A 17281-nucleotide genomic window follows, 5' to 3' on the forward strand; every position below is an offset into this window, starting at 1 on the left:
CCCCTGCCTCGGCTTCCCAAGTAGCTGGGATGACTATCAATCAGGCCTGCATTATCAGGCCTGGCTTTCTGACTCTTTTCTGAGACTCCGTTCCTAGAAACAGATGCTGAGTCAAATGACAGGAACGTTTCAAAAATGCTGCTGTTAAAGCTCCATCCAGGAAGGTTGGTACCCATGGCCAGGGCTGGGAGCCTATGGAAGGGAGGAGAGACAGCTAAGGGCCCCAGACTGCCTGCAGCCAGATGGCTTGCTGGCAGCCAGCATATGGGAGCTGGACGGGAGACAGCGCACACTGATCTTTTATTTATCCTCTGGCTTTCATGGTTCGCAGATGGAGCAGGCTGCAGCAGAACTCAGAAGTAAAAAGGGTTCTTTATGCTTTAAAAAAAAAAAACAAAAGGGAGGTGGAGAGTTTTGTTGCATGGGCGAATTCCCTCCCTCTTCTGGGTGGGGAGCCTGTCTCCCCTCTCCTTGGCTGAGGTCGCTCTTGTAATTTTTCCAAAGTTGGCTGCTACAAAACATTCCATATTGCAACTTTTAATACCGCGAGACTATTTAATCTAAGGTGACTGGGGCAGCTACTATTTACCGATTCCTATGTGAGAGATTCCGTGGAAACCAGATCAAATGTCCCTGATGTAGTGTAAATGCTTGATTCCATGCAATTTACCAATGTGATCTTGTCAGACTCTCTCACCCTAGCTCCTTCTGAGAGAGAAGCTGAGGCAAAAACAGCTAGTACCGGTGGGTGGTTATAACCTCAGCTGGGAGGAGTCAGTCCACGTGTGCCTTTCTTCTGAGTGGCTGCTCTTTTGGCCAGACCTTATCTTTAGTTTTCAGTGACTTGGGAGCTGATAGAGAGCTTTGATACCATCAGCAAGGACTAAACATGAGTGTCCCCACAGATGCTGCGGGAGAGGAGAAAGCAGCAGGCATCCAAGCACATGTCTTACTTAAGTTGCCCCAGTGGACCTGTCAATCTGATATCCCTGTGGGCAGGGACTGCCACTGAAGCCCGCACAGGCTTTACTGAAACTCCTCAAATCTGTCTTCCTCCCACACCTCAGTGATCACTTCCTCCTCCACCCGGGAGTACACGGTGACTGAACCCGACCAGGACGGCGCTGCGCCCTCACACACACATGTTTACCAGTGGCGTCAGACCATCACCTTCCAGGAGTGTGTTCACGATGACTCCCGGCCAGCCCTGCCCAGCACCCAGCAGCTCTCCGTGGACAGTGTGTTTGTCCTGTACAACCGGGAGGAGAGGATCTTGCGCTACGCCCTCAGCAACTCCATCGGGCCTGTGAGGGGTAAGGCGGACGGGGCTCAGGCCACACAGAGGGGTAGAGCTTGGCGGTCCCTCCCGCAGTGCAGCGTGCAAGGCTGTGCTCTCTTGTGGTAGCGGCTTACTTCCTGCGACGGGAGGGCCGCGGGAAGGTTCTTGAACACTGTCTATCTTCACAGAGGGCTCTCCCGATGCGCTTCAGAACCCATGCTACATCGGCACTCACGGGTGCGACAGCAACGCAGCCTGTCGCCCTGGCCCTGGAACACAGTTCACCTGCGAATGCTCCATTGGCTTCCGAGGAGACGGGCAGACGTGCTATGGTATTACTTTTTGTTCTGATGGGTGGGGTGATATCAGGCTGGGAGGAGGCACAGGAAGCTGAGCGTATGTCACAGGAGTGAGTGTGTTGAACATGTGCTATACAAACATACCATGAGATAAAGGCATACCATGCCTGGACTGTATATGTTACCCGCTTGGTGGAACAGCAAAGTTCCTTGTTTTGCTTTTGTTTCTGTTGTAAAACAGGTAGGGTTTCCTTGAGAATCCCAGGCTGGCCTCAAACTCAAGACGGCCCAGCCTCTGCCTACCAAGTGGTGGAATTATAGGTGTACACTGCCTGGCTGTTCTAAACTACTGTTAAGTGTGTAGTTCAGTGTTATTAAACACACTCATCCCGTTGTGAGGTTGTCACAGCATTCTTTTCTAGGAGACTTTTCATCTTGTATAACAAATTGTGTTCGTGGCTGTTAGACTACAGCTCCTGGTACCATGTTTCAAGTCCTCATCCCCAACTCTTGTCTCCCACCATTCAGTGTTATGTTTCTACAAAACTATTGGCTCTAGAATCTTACATATGTGGAATAACACAGCCTTTATTCCTTTGTTACTGGCTTGTTTTGCTCAAGATTCACGACTGTGTATGCAAATGTCTCCTTAATATTCACCTATGTCATGTGTTACAGATTTTTTCTTTCCTGGAAGGTTGAACACTATTATTACATTATTGTAGAAGGGAGGGCCGTTTGTTTGTCCTGGCAGCCCGGCTAGCTTAGCCCCGAAATAACGACACGGATATTGTATTAATTAAATCACTGCTTGGCCCATTAGTTCTAGCTTCTTATTGGCTAACTCTTACATGTTAGTTTAACCCATCTCCATTAATCTGTATATTGCCACGTGGCAGTGGCTTACCAGCAAAGATTCAGCATGTCTGACTCTGGCGGCTCCATGGCATCTCTTTGACTCTACCTTTTTCCTCCCAGCATTGAGTTTCATTCGCCTACCTAAGTTCTGCTCTATCAACAGGCCAAGGCAGTTTTTTTATTCATTAATGGTAATCACAGCACACAAAGGGAACTCCCACATCACATTATGCTGTGTCCTGCATGATACTTTTTGCTTTTCTATCCTTTCAGAGGAAGGGAGCACCTTCCTTCAGAAGGCAGAGCCAGCTCCACTTTGCAGAACCTGCTGGCAGTCCCCTGTGAGACCCTTTTGACTGCTGGGGTCAATGGTGTGATGAACAGGGCTTCTGTTGGAAGCTTTTGCTTTCAGTTTTGTGGTTTTTATTTTGTTTTGTTTTGCTTTGCTTTTGTTTTTATATAGCCCCCAAAGTAAGTCTGGTGGGTTATTCTGGCTTGACTTTTTGGAGGGCCCTTCATGCTGTTTTTCTATAACAGCTGCACCATTTTGTATTTCTACCTACAGTGTGCAGGAGTTTCCATTTTCTCCGTTTTTTTGTTGTTGTTTTTTTTTTTTTTTGTATAAACACACGTACAAATAGAGGTTACTGTTTGTGTATAAAGGCAGAGGGCATCTCAGGTGTCCTTCATTAGGACCTCTGTCTACTTCTTTTGAAACAGGGTCTCTTATTGGCCTGGAGCATATCAATTATACTACAAGTCCCAGGGGTGTAGGTGGAGTTTTCCTGTCCCAGGAGTGGCTTCCAAATTACCACACAGAGATTTCTATTAATTGTAAATGCTCAACCAATAGCTCAGGCTTGTTACTAACTAGCTCTTACAATTTAACCCATTTCTATTAATCTGTATGTTACCATGAGGCTCATGTCTGACCCACTCTTCATCTGGCTAGAGACTCCACTGACTTCATCCTTACTCATCCCATCATTCTCAGTTTAATTTTTCCACCTAACTTTATCCTGTTCGGCTATTGGCCAGTCAGCTTGTTTGTTAAACCAATCACAGTGACACATATTCACACAGTGTACAGAAGGATTGTCGCACAACACAGGAATTCTGTCTGTGCTTCTCCAGTGCTGGGATTACAAGGGTGTGCCTCGATGACCCCCTTTCTGTGTGGGCTCTAGGAATGCCACTCGGGTCCTCAAGCTGGCGTGGCAAATGCTTTGCTGACTACTTTGGTTCCCCAGCTCCAATTTGTCTGTAACTTTGTCAGCATTTGCTGTTTCTATTGCTTTTTCTTTAATTAATGCGAGCTCATGAAAGTGAGCCAGTGAGTAACTCAAGTCTCTTACTGGAGCATCTGTAGTGCACTGCCTTCTGGCGTCATTTGTTTTATAACTCAAAATTTAGCTTCAAAGACTTTCATGTAGACAGCTTGATATTTGTTGGTAACTGAATTTTAATCTATTACCAAAGAACAGCTTGTCCATCGCTCAGGGCAAGAGCGTCAGACTCTTTAGCCAGTGCCACTAAAGTCTGCAGTGAGGTACTCACTAATGAGGGGAGGAACAGTAGATGTAAGTTTCCCTGGCAAGTGAGGGGTGTGCTCACAAATATCCACCCAGCAAAATGGGCAGCTGTCTTCACCCTTGCATCATTAGGCAACAAGCCCTGGAAAACCAAAGCTTGGGATTTGGGAATCCTATCTTGCTATTAAGAGGTAGATCTGGTGTGTAGATTCTGATGTAAGGCATGGTGTGTGTTGGAGGGCATTTGCTTTGGAATGACCCTTCCCTGCAGGATGCTTGCTCCTGGTACCCTGAAACACTGTCAAGGAGGGTTTTGTGCTTCCATACTGGTGATGTGAAGGTTTGGGTGGTATGCTGATGACTTTGTGTATCTGGCACTATTCAGTCTGATACTCACCTACCAGGTCATAGAGCATGGTAGAGGGGACACAGAACTGACCAGCGTGTGATTGTCAGTGACCAGTCCTTCCCCATCACGAATGGCTACTTTGGTACAGGACAGTTCCAAACAGCACAGTGCTATTGTATGAGAGTGGAACCCTGTCATGAAGGTGATAGTCGGGGTTGGGGGCGTGGTGGGGATGAGGGATTCCTTTAGGTCTCCATCCCTTTTTAGTCTGTATATAATGTCACCAGCCACCTACACATTGATGAAGCATGGTTTATTTGTTGCTTTTCTTGTTGCTGTGGTGAAATACCTGATAAGTAACTTAAGGAAGGACAGGTTTATTTTTTATTTATTTTTATTTTATTGTTTTGTTTTGTTTTGTTTTGTTATTCGAGACAGGGTTTCTTTGTGTAGCTTTGGTGCCTGTCCTGTAACTAGATCTGGTAGACCAGGCTGGCCTCAAACTCACAGAGATCTGCCTGCTTCTGCCTCCAAAGTGCTGGGATTAAAGGTGTATGCCACCACTGCCCAGCTGGATAGGTTCATTTTTGGCTCATGATCTGAAGGTGCAATCTATCATGTCTGGAAAGGCATGGCAGGAGTTTGAGGCAGCTGCTCACATTGGTGTCAATAAGCAGAGAAAGAGAGAGAGAGAGAGAGAGAGAGAGAGAGAGAGAGAGAGAGAGAGAGATTCCGGTTCTTAGCTAGCTTTCTCCTTTTATTCAGTCCAGGCCCCCAGCGCACGGGATGGTGCTGTGGATAGTTAGAATAAGTCCGCCCACTTCGATGAACCCAGTCTAGTGGAGTCTGCTGCTGCTCACTGTGAGCCTTCTCACGCTGCTCTTGGTATCTGAGCTTGTCCCAGGGAGTGCTCCTCTTCAGAGACACCCCAACCCTGCGCTTTATACGCTCTGCAGTTTGTCCCCAGAAATCCTTGGCCAGTCTTGTTCTGGAAGACTGGTGGCCATGCATGCACTTGCTTTTGTCCTTGGTCGGTCATCATTCTGGAGTATTAGCCTGGTGGAATGTGGGGATCTCTTGAGTCAGGCTCCCTATTGTTCTGAGTTAGCAGAACAAGCCTCAGTGTTAATGCATCTGGACAGGAGGCTTTTGATAGGAACCTGCACCAAGCATCCAGCTTTTGCATTGTTTTAACCTGGGGAGGCGTTTGAGAGGGGAACTAGGGTGAACCTCTGTGATTTAAGTCTGGGGTGGGATAGGATGGTCAAAGATATGCGAGGCAAGGTTGGTTTTGGCTACTGTCTCCCAGTGAGCCTCCCCGGGTAATCAGGAAGAGATTTTCAGAGAATCTCAGAGCTTAGCTATTCACCAGGGGCTCACAGCACAATGGCACCCACATACCCCTTAAACTATAACCTAGAGTAGCAGTCCCTGGGGCTCACAGCACAATGGCACCCATGTACCCCGTAAACTGTCATCTAGAGTAGCAGTGTCAGTTAGCATCTCAGTGAATAATTTCTGAGTTTCTAGGAAGCATCACACATATCAGTAGCCTCCCCAAAGGGCCTGGCATTTATAAAAGAAGTAAATTGCAGAGACACTGAAAATGTACCAAAGCTAGTCACTTTGGGGGGAGAGGGCAAGGGTCAAAGGATTAATCTAGGACTGATGAGGTGGCTCCTGCAGAAGCCTGACAACCCAAGTTCAAGTCCTAGAACCAACATTAAAATCTGGATATGGTGGTGTGCAGGTGTCCAGGTGTACACCTGTAATCCCAAGCCTCCTATGGCAAGATGGGAGGGAGACACAGACAGGAGAGCCTCCAGGAAGCCCTAGAGCAGGCTAGGTTGGAGAAACGACAGAGAGACCCCTTTTTAACTGATTCCCCAAAGCTGTCCTCTGAAATTCACATGCATGCAGTGGCATGTATACACGCTCATTCATACATAAATACCACACAGCAACAATAGTCCTAAAAAGTAATTCCAAGCTGAGTGTGTAGAACAAACCTGTGAGCCCAGCATCCAGTACTGGAAGCAAGAGGATTGTGAGTTTGAGGCCAGCCTGGGCCACATGAAGAATACCTAACAAAACCCACCACCACCACCACCACTAACAAAAACTTTTTCTAAAAAATAAAAATGAATAATCCATGACTTTCCTATCAGGCTAAAAAAGGGTTCTCCTCTTTTCAGAGAGGAAGTTGGCCAGGTGTTGAAAATCCTCTTTAAGCCAGTGTTGTGGGGTGCTATGACAGACGGTCACCATGGTTGACAGGTTACTATTTCCATTAAAGAAAGGGTTAAGGACTTGGATGCAGCTAACAGGAGATTTCAATCACACATGGAAAATTTATAAACTGCAAAGACCATGGGCTCTTAGTGGGGACCCTGCCAGTGTCTTGCCCCTAAAGAAACAGAGTGTCCAACCTGACTTATCCTTACAGACCTGGTAACATGAAGCTGTCTTCTCCGACCCACGACGGCTGGTTTCTGTCGCCTGCTGTGGCCTCTGCAGCTCTTGCACAACATACCGTCCCTCTCTGTAAATGTTCCCAGCAAGGAAGGGGCTTGGACAAGGTCCCATTGTGACTTGGCCCTGGCTTTTAGATGGAAAACTGCTGTTCTGCTCTGACGCTTTGTTGGGCCTGGACCTTCAGAATGCAGCCCAGCATAGGAGTCCAGCCCCCTGCTGTGAAAGTTCTGGAAGCAGTGTGGAGAGTACAGGTGGCAGGCATGAGAGACTGTGCTCTGTGCTGGAGGAGCAGCAGCTGGCTGATGGACTTATGTGACCCCCACCTCAATCCCAGTTCCAACGCAAGCTGTTCTCTGCCCTTCCAGCCGTTCCTAGCAGGGTCCACTTGTCTGAGATCCTGAATCTTACACCATGCACACACACATGCACGCACGCACACACACACGTGCGCGCGCACACACACACACACACACATTAAAATAGTTAAATTGCCTTGGTTTTCTGAAGATATGGGGCAAACTACAGAGCTAATGTTGCAAAATGCTTGTTTTATGCAACGTTGTCCAGTAAGTCAGTCAACTTTTTTTTAATGAGAAAGGAATGATAGCTATCCATCCAAAGGTGCTTTGCCTTTTGGGTATGAACAGTTCACATTGGGAAACTTGAAAAGAAAGAGGGTCAAATAGTCCCAGCCATTATAAAAACCCTTTGCACTCCTACCTCAGAAAAGACTATAGACCCTCTGAGTAGGGAACCAGTACAGAAAGTACCTTATGTGACTACATTCCAACCTGTTATTGGACTGATAGAGTAATCAGGAGTCAGGCCAACTGACCATGTACCACTGGTATCCATAGATAGCCTCCAAAGTCTGGTGACCATCTGAAAACGGTCTTCTCAAAATAAACTAGGGTTATAGAATAGATGACTGATGATTATATATCCATGTCTTGAATGGGCTGAATACTCCCATAACCCATATTCATTTTCTCCAATTCCCAAAAGAATGTACCAGTGAATACTATTATATTTACTTACTAATTGGGAAACTGAGACTGAGTAGTTAACCTGCCCAGGCAACACAAGTCAGTAACAAAAGGAGACAGGATTTGAACCTAGTACTGTTAAGTCACAGGCATAAGTTTTACCTCCTCATTACCCATGGTGATGGCTGTGGTACTATCACATGAAAGGCCACCACTCTGCCATCTAAATGATCTAATAACTTCCCTTTGAGTCCATTAAATCCTAAGTAACATTAAAGAATTTTCAACTGGCTTTAAGTTGTCTGGCCTTTCTTTATAATCATAACTTAGAAGGGTAGTTTATTTTAAATATTTATTTATTTATAATCTGGGAACCAAACACGGATCCTCTGTGAGAGCAGTCCTCTGTGTCTTCCGATGTGTTTTGCCTGTCCAGTATGAGTGACTTGTTTGGATGGGCGTCCATTTGGTTCCTCACTCAGAAAGAAGCACACATCACTTAGAAAAAACGAACCAAGGGTTGCGCTCTACATTATATAAAGGACAACAAAACAGTCTCTATTTCACATTTCTTTGGGCATGTAAGAAAATACATCTTTAAATGGCTCTCTTCTCTACGGAAAATGCTTTCTGTTTGATTATTTTTTATGAGGTTTAATTAAGTTTGAAATTTTATCAACAATTTGCAACAGATATTGACGAATGTTCAGAGCAACCTTCCCGGTGCGGGAACCATGCAATCTGCAACAATTACCCAGGAGCCTACCGTTGTGAGTGCGTGGAGGGTTACCACTTTTCGGATGGGGGCATCTGCGTAGGTAAGTTCTGCGAGGAATCTTCCTGGGGTGGCCAGCTCCATGGGAAAGGCGTGGTTGTGGGTTTGATCCTGGTGGGGAAGCAGATGTCAGTTTCTGCTGCTCGGTGTAGACCACAGTGGGGATGAGTCCTACCCTCCACCTGCTTAGGTGGTCACAGCTGCCAGGAGCAAATGTCATACATGCATACATTCTTGTCATACATGCACTAGTGCATGCAAGCAATGCATCCATTCACCCGCTGTAAACTTTCTGTCCCACTCGCTTCTTATGAGTTTATTTGGTTCGTTATCAGCATACATTTAGAGACTCGAAGCCGTTAGCCTTGGTTCCCTCTGTCATCAGCAGCCGTGGAATTCATGGTGAAGCACCTGCATGTGCTTAACTGCCTTAGCTTGAATTCTACCCGAGTTACGTCAGAAAGGAAATTCCGCTTGGCACCGTTCCATTTATAGTCCTAATTTAATAAGCCACAAGCAGAAGCCTAGCTTTTTAGACTTACTAAAGTACATCGATTTTTATCAATGGCTAATTATATTCTTGATTGATGTAGGTGACTGGCCCATGAAGAGCATAAGTTTTGATACGTTACCTTCCACTTCACATTGCCCTATTATATCTAAGATATTTTTTACTTTTTCTGAGGCTGGGTATCAGATATCATAGGCTGTCCTCAAACTCGCTGTGTAGTCGAGTGTGACCTTGAGCTTCTTACCGTCCCATCTCCACCTTCCTGAATACTGGGACTGTAGACATGTATCCACCAGGCCTGGTTTATTAGGACTTGGAATGGAACCCATGGCCCCACGCATGCTCAACAGATAGTCACCCTGGACTTATCCCCTACTCAAGTTCCAAGAATTGAAGCCGAAAGATTCACGGAGATTCCCAAGTCTACAGACTAATATGCTGAGTGGCACATGTGTGCCTGTCTGAGTTAAAGCAGAAACCAGTCATTGTCCTGTCCCCATGTGCTCTCTGGCTGTTTACTGTGACCCGAATGCATGCGTCCCTTTGCTCCATCTCAGAGCTCGGATGAGGAGCCAAGGTCTGGATGAGGTGGTGTCTGTAGGGCGGGAAGGAACAGGCAGTTCTCATGATTTGAGTGTGACCCAAACATCTGTGCACCCAAGAGGCCAGCCCTCTTTGTTGCACAGAGCTGAGATTTTTAGCTTGCTGTGTTGAAACATTTTTTTTTTCATCCTAGCAGAGAACATCAGTTTTCTTGGCCCGATTTTTTTTCTATGATTTTTGAGCTGGGGAGGTTCTAAAGTTTGCTTTTATTGCAGTACTATTGATGTCCCTGATTGGCTCAGTATGAGTGGTGGACTGGGAAGAGGTAGATCTCACTGTAGTCTAACCTGGGGTATATGTGGAGATGGCAGATTGGCCTGAGTCTGCCCATTCCCTAAGGCCACACTCACAAGGGCAGGGCAGAACAGAGCACAGGACAGAGGCTGTGTCCATGACTTCTCCCAGACTTCAGTTCTCAGCAAGATGCTCAACCTCCCAGGCCTTAGCTCTCCATCTTCAAAATGAGGTAATTGGACATGATCACTTCCTACGGCCTGTGGAGCCCTTGGAGGTGCCTTAAAGAGCTGCCTAGGAGGACATGGGAGCCACAGGCCAATCCTGGTCCTCTCTCCCGGCCCCAGTCTTCCATTTAACAATAGATCAAATTCTGCATAAAGCTGTTTGAATAATGGATTTCATTGCTCAAAAGTAAGCCAGACCTGGGGGTACTGATCTCTCATTATAGCTACTTGAGAGGATCAAGTTCAAGGCTTGCTTGGCCTACAGAGTAAATTCAAGGACAACCTGGGCTAGAGACGCAGTTCACTGGTAGAACACTTCAAGACCCTGAAGCCCTTGGTACAATGGTGTGGAACACGGTGCCTGAGAGGGGTAGTATGATCTGGACCCAGGCAGCGCCCAGACATGGTCCCCTTCTCAGAGTCCCACTGAGTCTAAGCTCTGTTGTTCAGAGCACTTGGGATCGTACCTCCCTTCTCTGAGACTCTCTTCCAAAGTCATGTGTTCATTTCTTTGTTCCTAAGCTGCGGTGGACCAGCGACCCATCAACTACTGTGAAACCGGTCTCCACAATTGTGATATCCCCCAGCGGGCCCAGTGCATCTATATGGGTGGCCCCTCCTACACCTGCTCCTGTCTGCCTGGCTTCTCTGGGGATGGCAGAGCCTGCCAAGGTATGTGGTAGCTCCGCAGGGTGTCCTGGGTGATATTTACTGTGTGCTAATCATCAGTACTCCCTATGTGTAAGGAGGATGTGTTCTTTCTGCTCGCTTGGGCAAGAGCCTTTTCTATCTTATCAGCAACTGGAACTGTGCCCTTTCTTGGAGGGTTGTTCTCATTTGGGACCTACTTGGCTTCCCCTGACCCCAAGGCTTGCTTCATTAGGCAGCAGTTAAGATAGTGCTCTTGGCTGGGAACTAAGGCTTGCTTGTTTTTTGAAAATAAAAGCAGTCCTTGCTTGCATGGAGCTTAACGTCCATCTTTGTATGTAACGGGTTTGCTCTTCCCAGCACAAGAAGTGAAGCTCCCCTTCTGAAGTCAGAGGAGAAATGACCTCATAGAATCTTCCCAGGCTTGGGACCAGCCCATAGTTAGCTGCCCGGGGCCTCGGAATAGCAATTAGCAGAGTAACTCAAGGCACTTGGTTTGTAAAATTATGCAACATTATACTAAACTTAAGTTCAACAAAGATTTCTGAGATACCATGTCTCTGTTATGGACTATGTAATTTTCTCTTCTCTAAATACTTCAGAGTTCTAGAGGTTCATACTCACAATAAAGAGGGAACATCTGACAGGGCAAACTTTTCCCTTTGGTAAGCTCTGTGTTTCCTGAAGACATTATTGTCACATGAAACACATTTGTAAGTGTACTAGATAGGAGTTGGGGTGCGAATGTCTTAAAAATTAATATTTAATGAGTTTAAAGTCCCCGGACTCTAATTAAAACCAGATTCACATAGGTTTGTGTGCATGGATTAAATTATTCTATCAACTGCAAATTCTGGAAGCAATCTCACGGCCTGCGGCTGTCTTGCAGACGTGGATGAATGCCAGCTCAACCGATGTCACCCCGATGCCGTCTGCTACAACACGCCAGGATCCTTCACGTGCCAATGCAAACCTGGCTATCAGGGGGATGGCTTCCAGTGTGTGCCCGGAGGTGAGATGGGTGTTAGGAGTTGATGGCCCACTGACATGCTCATAAGATTTGATGACCTGGGAAGAAGGGGATGCGAGAAAATGGTCCATGGAAAGTTCTCAGAGTTCTGCGAGTAGAAAGTCAGACCACAGGCTTTAGTGCTGAAACACACAGTGTACAACTTCAGAGGATACTTCGCAGGGGTTGAAGCTATGCTGGAATTTTAGAGTGCATTGGTTCCTAGGTCCTGGAGCCAGCAGCGTAGGATACACACTGGGCATTGGGCTTTACTCACTAGGTGCTCTAGAGAAACAGAGTCAAGAGAATATGTGTGTATAAATGTGTATACACACACACACACACACACACACACACACACACACTATTATAAGAAATTGAATCATGTCATTATGAAGACTGTCAAACCCCGGCATCTGTTTTCAGTAAGCAGGGAACCCAAAAAGCCAATAGCTGTTTGGTTAAAGTGTGGTGGTCGTAGAATCAGGAAAGCCCATGGTAGAGTTTCTATCCAGAGGCTGGTAGCCTTGTGACCCTCAAAAGGCTTGTTTGGTTTGATTGAAAACACAGGAGACAACTGTTTTCTGATTTGGAGGCTATTAGGTAGGAAAAATTTCCCTCCCCCCCCCCCCCCCCCCATCTTGTTAGGGTCTCACTATGTAGCCCTACATAGCCTGGAACTTGCTATATAAGCCAGGCTGGCCTCAAACTCACAGAGATCCTCCCACCTCTGCCTCCAGTGTGCTGGGATTAAAGTATGTACCACCATGTTTGCCCAAGAGTTCTCTTTTATTCCGAAGAGGAGCAGTTTTGTCTGTGTGTTGTCCAGGCCTTTATGTGACTGGATGAGGCCAGGGAGAACATTTAAAACATCCAGGATAATGTGACCAACTATCTGGGCATCCTGTGGTCCAGTCACGTCGATGTAAAATCAGTAGAAGCCTGAGAGTATTGGGGAATGGAATGCGTGATGAAGAGATGGGATGAAGGACCCTAGTGGAGGAACGTATAACTAAGGCCTTCATGGAATGTTCTATATTGCCCGCTACCTGATCTGAATGTGTGGCTTTTGGAGTTACTGCTTACTTGAGACTTGAGTGGACCTTCCCTGGCATGTAGGCACCCAGAAGCCCCCAGCCGGGCCTGGATTGAGACTGGGAACTGGTAAGGCTCTCCGCAAATGCTGTGGAATGGATGAGCATAGCTGACTGCTGGCTGTCCAGAACCTACTATGTCTGCAGGGTGCTTGTGTTTGCCAGTTTTCAGTTGTGGGAGCAAAATACCCAAGACAATCAACTTGAGGTACCAAAGTTTTGTTTTGGTTCATGGTATAAAACCATTGTCAGTTTGTGTTGCTGTTTTGGGCTGCGGTAAAGCAGGACTTTGTGGTGAGGAGTACGGAGCAAAGCCAAGCACCTCACTGGCAACTAAGATGCTGAAAGAGAGGTGGAGTTGCCATGAGATGCTCAGCAGGTGAAGGTGCTTGCTGCCCCAAGCCCGACAGTCTGGGTTTGGTTCCCAGAAGACATGGTAGGAAGAGAGAATTGACTCTCATAAGTAGTCCTTTGACATCCACAGGTACTCTCACATGGATATGTGTGTGTGCATGTGTGCACCAGAGCACACATGCACATACACATACACACACACAGACACACACACTAAGTGTTTTTAAAAATGGAAAAAATAAACCAGGTTGTGATGGTGCATACCTGTCATTGTGGCACTTGGGAAGCAAAGGCAGGCGGATCTATGACTTGAGGCCAGTCTGGTCTGCAGAGTGATTTCTACACAGAGAATCCCTGTCTCAAAAAGCCCAGAAAACCTTTCTTTCTTTCTTTCTTTCTTTCTTTCTTTCTTTCTTTCTTTCTTTCTTTCTTTCTTTCTTTCTTTCTTTCAATGATTGCTGCCAAAGTAGAAGAGGGCTACCTTCTGTTTCTGAAATTATGAGCAGTGACTCCCGCTCTGCCCACGACTTTTGGTGGTCAGGATACGTAGAGAAGCGGTCCCTGGCCTCTTAAGTTGAGTGAGGCATTCCAGCTGCTGTTAAAACAACCAACATTTATTATTTCTGTGGGCTAGTTTCACTTCTCCAGTTCAAAGAGAAACAGATGTCTGAGTTTTTGTTTTGATTTTTTTAAAGGTCTGACTCCTTACCCTGTCTTTAAGGCTGTGTTTACTAAACAGAAACAGGCCAGTAGGCTGAGATCTGACAATGGGGCAATGATAGTATTAATAAGAGCTATTTGCTAAGATTGTTTATGTATTGTTCTCAGAAGAAATCTAACATGTGGTTATATACCCAAGAGGACATGTACTAGACATGTACAAGAATGTTTATGTACCATGATAATCAGAGAACAATCTGAATATCTAACAACGAGAAGAACAGAGAGAGGAAAACTGTACTATGGAATAGCAGGCAGCAGGCAAAACAAATGGACTGGAGCAATGGATAAAGCTCAAAACATAATGTTGAAAAAAATTGTAAAAGTTTTTATATATAGATATATACACACATATACATATCTATGTACACATAGATATGTATATATAGTGTATGTGAGAGATAGATCCTGTTCTTATAAAATATGTGTCAGTATGAAAATAATGTGTATAAGAAAACCAGAATGCATATATGGACGTGAGGAACAATAAACTCAGAACAGAAGTTACTTCTCTGATGAGAGAGGAGATTATGGTATAAGGTGTGTTACCTGGAGTGTTGTACTCTTCTTCGACTGCTGTAACAGAATGCCACGGACTATGCAGCTTATAAACAACAGAAGTGTATTTATCATAGTTCTGAGGGTTGAGAAGTATGAGACCCATGTGCTGGGAACTCGCTCTGATGAGGGCCTGTCGCATATTCTTGGGTTGCCAGGTGTCTGAGTTGCTTTTCTTGCTCTGTGACAAAACTTGCGGACGGAAGGTTTGCTTTGGCTCCCAGCTGTCTGTCTGTCATTGAGTCTGCACAGCTTCATGTGTCCATGGTAGAGGAAAATGAGTCACCTCACAGTGGCCAAGAAAGCGGAAGGGCAGGCGTTCCCGCCTCCCTTCAATGACCTGCTGTCTCCATCCAGCCCTACCTCCTGAAGTTTCTATCTGTCCTTCTTTCTCTCCTTCCTTCCCTTCTGCTCTGTTGGGGATTGAGGCTGGGATCTCAAATATGCTAGGCAAGCATTCTACTATCTCTATATCCCCAGCAGAACAAAACAAATAAACAAAATGTATTTATTCATTCTGTGTGTATCCACATACACCAACCATGTTATCAGGGCGGAGATCAGAGGGTACCTTGTGAGGTTCCGTTCTCTTCTTCCACCATGTGGGCTCCAGGAGCCGGTCGCACTTGGATCCTCAGGCTTGGTGACATGCCCCTTTCCCTGTAGCGCCATCTCACTGTCTCCAGACTGATTTTGTGTTTTGTTTCGTTTCTGAGACCAAGTCTGGCCATCATACCTAGGCTGGCATTGTAGTCATTCTGTTGCCCGGCCAGGCCTGGAATTAGTCATCCTCCTGCCTCAGTCTCCCAGTAGCTGGGATCACAGGCCTGGCTTAGTTTTCATTTCTGAAATGATGCTTTCTTTTAATTTCTTCTCTAAAATCTGTCACCTCATATTGAACCTTCTGCAGTTAGGATTCACTGTTTCTCCCTCTTGCCTCCTTCATCCAGTTTGATCTCGCCTGAATGTCCTGCCGACAGGCATCTGTTGTTGTCTCTCCCGTCCCTTTGCTTTTCCTCAGCTTCTGGAAGGGCGGCTTGCTTGACAGAATCCTCTTCAGCTCTTTTGGTGAAGTGTTTGAAAGTATTTCACCTAAAAACCTCAAGTTTTTGAGTTTTCCTGGCTCTGTCTCCTCCTCTTACGCCTGGGCTTTTTCTATCCAGGGTCCTCATGCTGCATGGTTCTGTACCCAGTTCTTTCTCCTCACTGCGGGTTCCTGTCAAGCAGGTCCCTTCTGAGATCCTGAGAAACAAAGCTTCTAGCTGGCTGGTTTGCAGGTCCCCCAACTCTCCCTGACCCTTGTTTAAATCTGCCTGCTGTGCCTGGTAGGGTGTACCTGTTCAGTCCTTGGGGCTCATCTGTTCCCAGAAGGCCTGTTGCTTCCCTTCGCTGTTTCCCACTCAGACTTGGGAACTAGCCTGGCTTGTGGTCATTGGTGCTGTGACCTCACCTGATTGCATTCAAGGTTCATGGGGTGCATTGCTCCTTTGTAGTGTGTTCTAGCTAGCTTTCCTGTTGCTGTGATTAAAAACGATTCTGACACGGGGAGGAAAGGACTGCTTTTAGCTACAGGTTACAGTGCATCTCTGAGGGAAGCCAGGGCAAAAGCTCAGAACAGGAACTAAAGCAGAGCCCATGAAAGCACGGCTTACTGGCTTGCTCCCCTTGACTTGCTCAGTAAAGCTGTCTCATACAGCCTAGACACACATGTCTAGGGATGGTGCCTACAAATTGGGCTGGATATTCCTATATCAATTAAGAAAATTCCCCTACAGACAAGCCCACAGGCCAATTTGGTGAAGACAGTTCAATTGAAGTTCCCTCTTCCCAAGAGTGTCAGGCTTACAAACAAGATGAGCCATCATGTTTCAGTCACAGGCTTTCGAGTTTATCCTGTAATTTACCCTCTGTAATTAAGATCCTAGAGGTAGGCCGCTGCCTCCTCCTCAAAGTCTCCCGTGCACTCTCAAGCAGCTGTAGGTGCCTTTACCTCCTACACCCATTCATTCACATGCTCTTGAAATCACTCCGAAGTGGCCCATAATGCACTCACTTGGACACAGCTCAGTTCTGCCTTCAGCAGCAGCACTGGACACAGCCAGTCTCCTTTTCTTTCTGACCCTCTGTCTTTCCAATCCAGGAGAGCACAGCTCTGGGATTCCGAATCACTCCAGGGCTCTATCCCCGTGGGTACAATTAGTCCCACACAGATGGTTACGGCTACAAGGGTTTAGGGGGAATACTAATTTGTCACAGACACCTAGTACATAGTTAGCTATTTCTTAGCAACTCGTTTGTGGCTTCCATTGAACGTGGTCCATGAACAATAGCATCTTCACACTGTAAATGGAAGAAGAAGGATGCCCTCAGAACTAGCGACTGTGAGTGACGATTAGTGGCTGGAGCAGAAAAGGCAAGGAAAACATGAGGGGAAGACACCTGGCCTTAAAGGACAAGTAGGATTAGAGAAGAGATAGCATCGTGCCTGTATTAGTCACTTTCCTTGTGGCTGTGACAAAAGCCCCTAAAGGGAGGAAGAATTTACCCATCATGTTAGGGATGAGCTTGAAGGCCGGGGTAGGGCGTGGGGAGGGTCGTATTGCATCTCCAGTCAGGAAGCAGAGAGAGATGACATTAGTGTCACCTGCTTTCTCCTTTGGTCATTTTTATTCGGTCGAGGATCCCAGCCCATGGGATAGTGATGTCCAAGTTTTGGATGGGTCTTCTTATTTCAGCTACCCCACCCTTGAATCTCCCACACAGTCATGCC

At 46.4% G+C, this 17281-nt stretch overlaps 1 protein-coding gene across 1 annotated transcript in view; it reads left to right on the plus strand.

The window, feature by feature from the left end:
* Nid1 (nidogen 1) overlaps positions 1–17281 on the plus strand; it is a 77893-nt gene that overhangs the window by 38353 nt on the left and 22259 nt on the right. The window contains exons 8-12 of the mRNA XM_085699239.2: positions 1063–1313; positions 1468–1611; positions 8471–8596; positions 10651–10800; positions 11666–11788. Of these exons, the coding sequence (XP_085555365.2) occupies positions 1063–1313; positions 1468–1611; positions 8471–8596; positions 10651–10800; positions 11666–11788 (794 nt within the window). The remainder of the gene's footprint in view (positions 1–1062; positions 1314–1467; positions 1612–8470; positions 8597–10650; positions 10801–11665; positions 11789–17281) is intronic.

This window comes from Myodes glareolus, chromosome 14 (genome assembly GCF_982192425.1).
Source record: "Myodes glareolus chromosome 14, mMyoGla1.1, whole genome shotgun sequence".
Lineage (NCBI taxonomy): Eukaryota > Metazoa > Chordata > Mammalia > Rodentia > Cricetidae > Myodes > Myodes glareolus.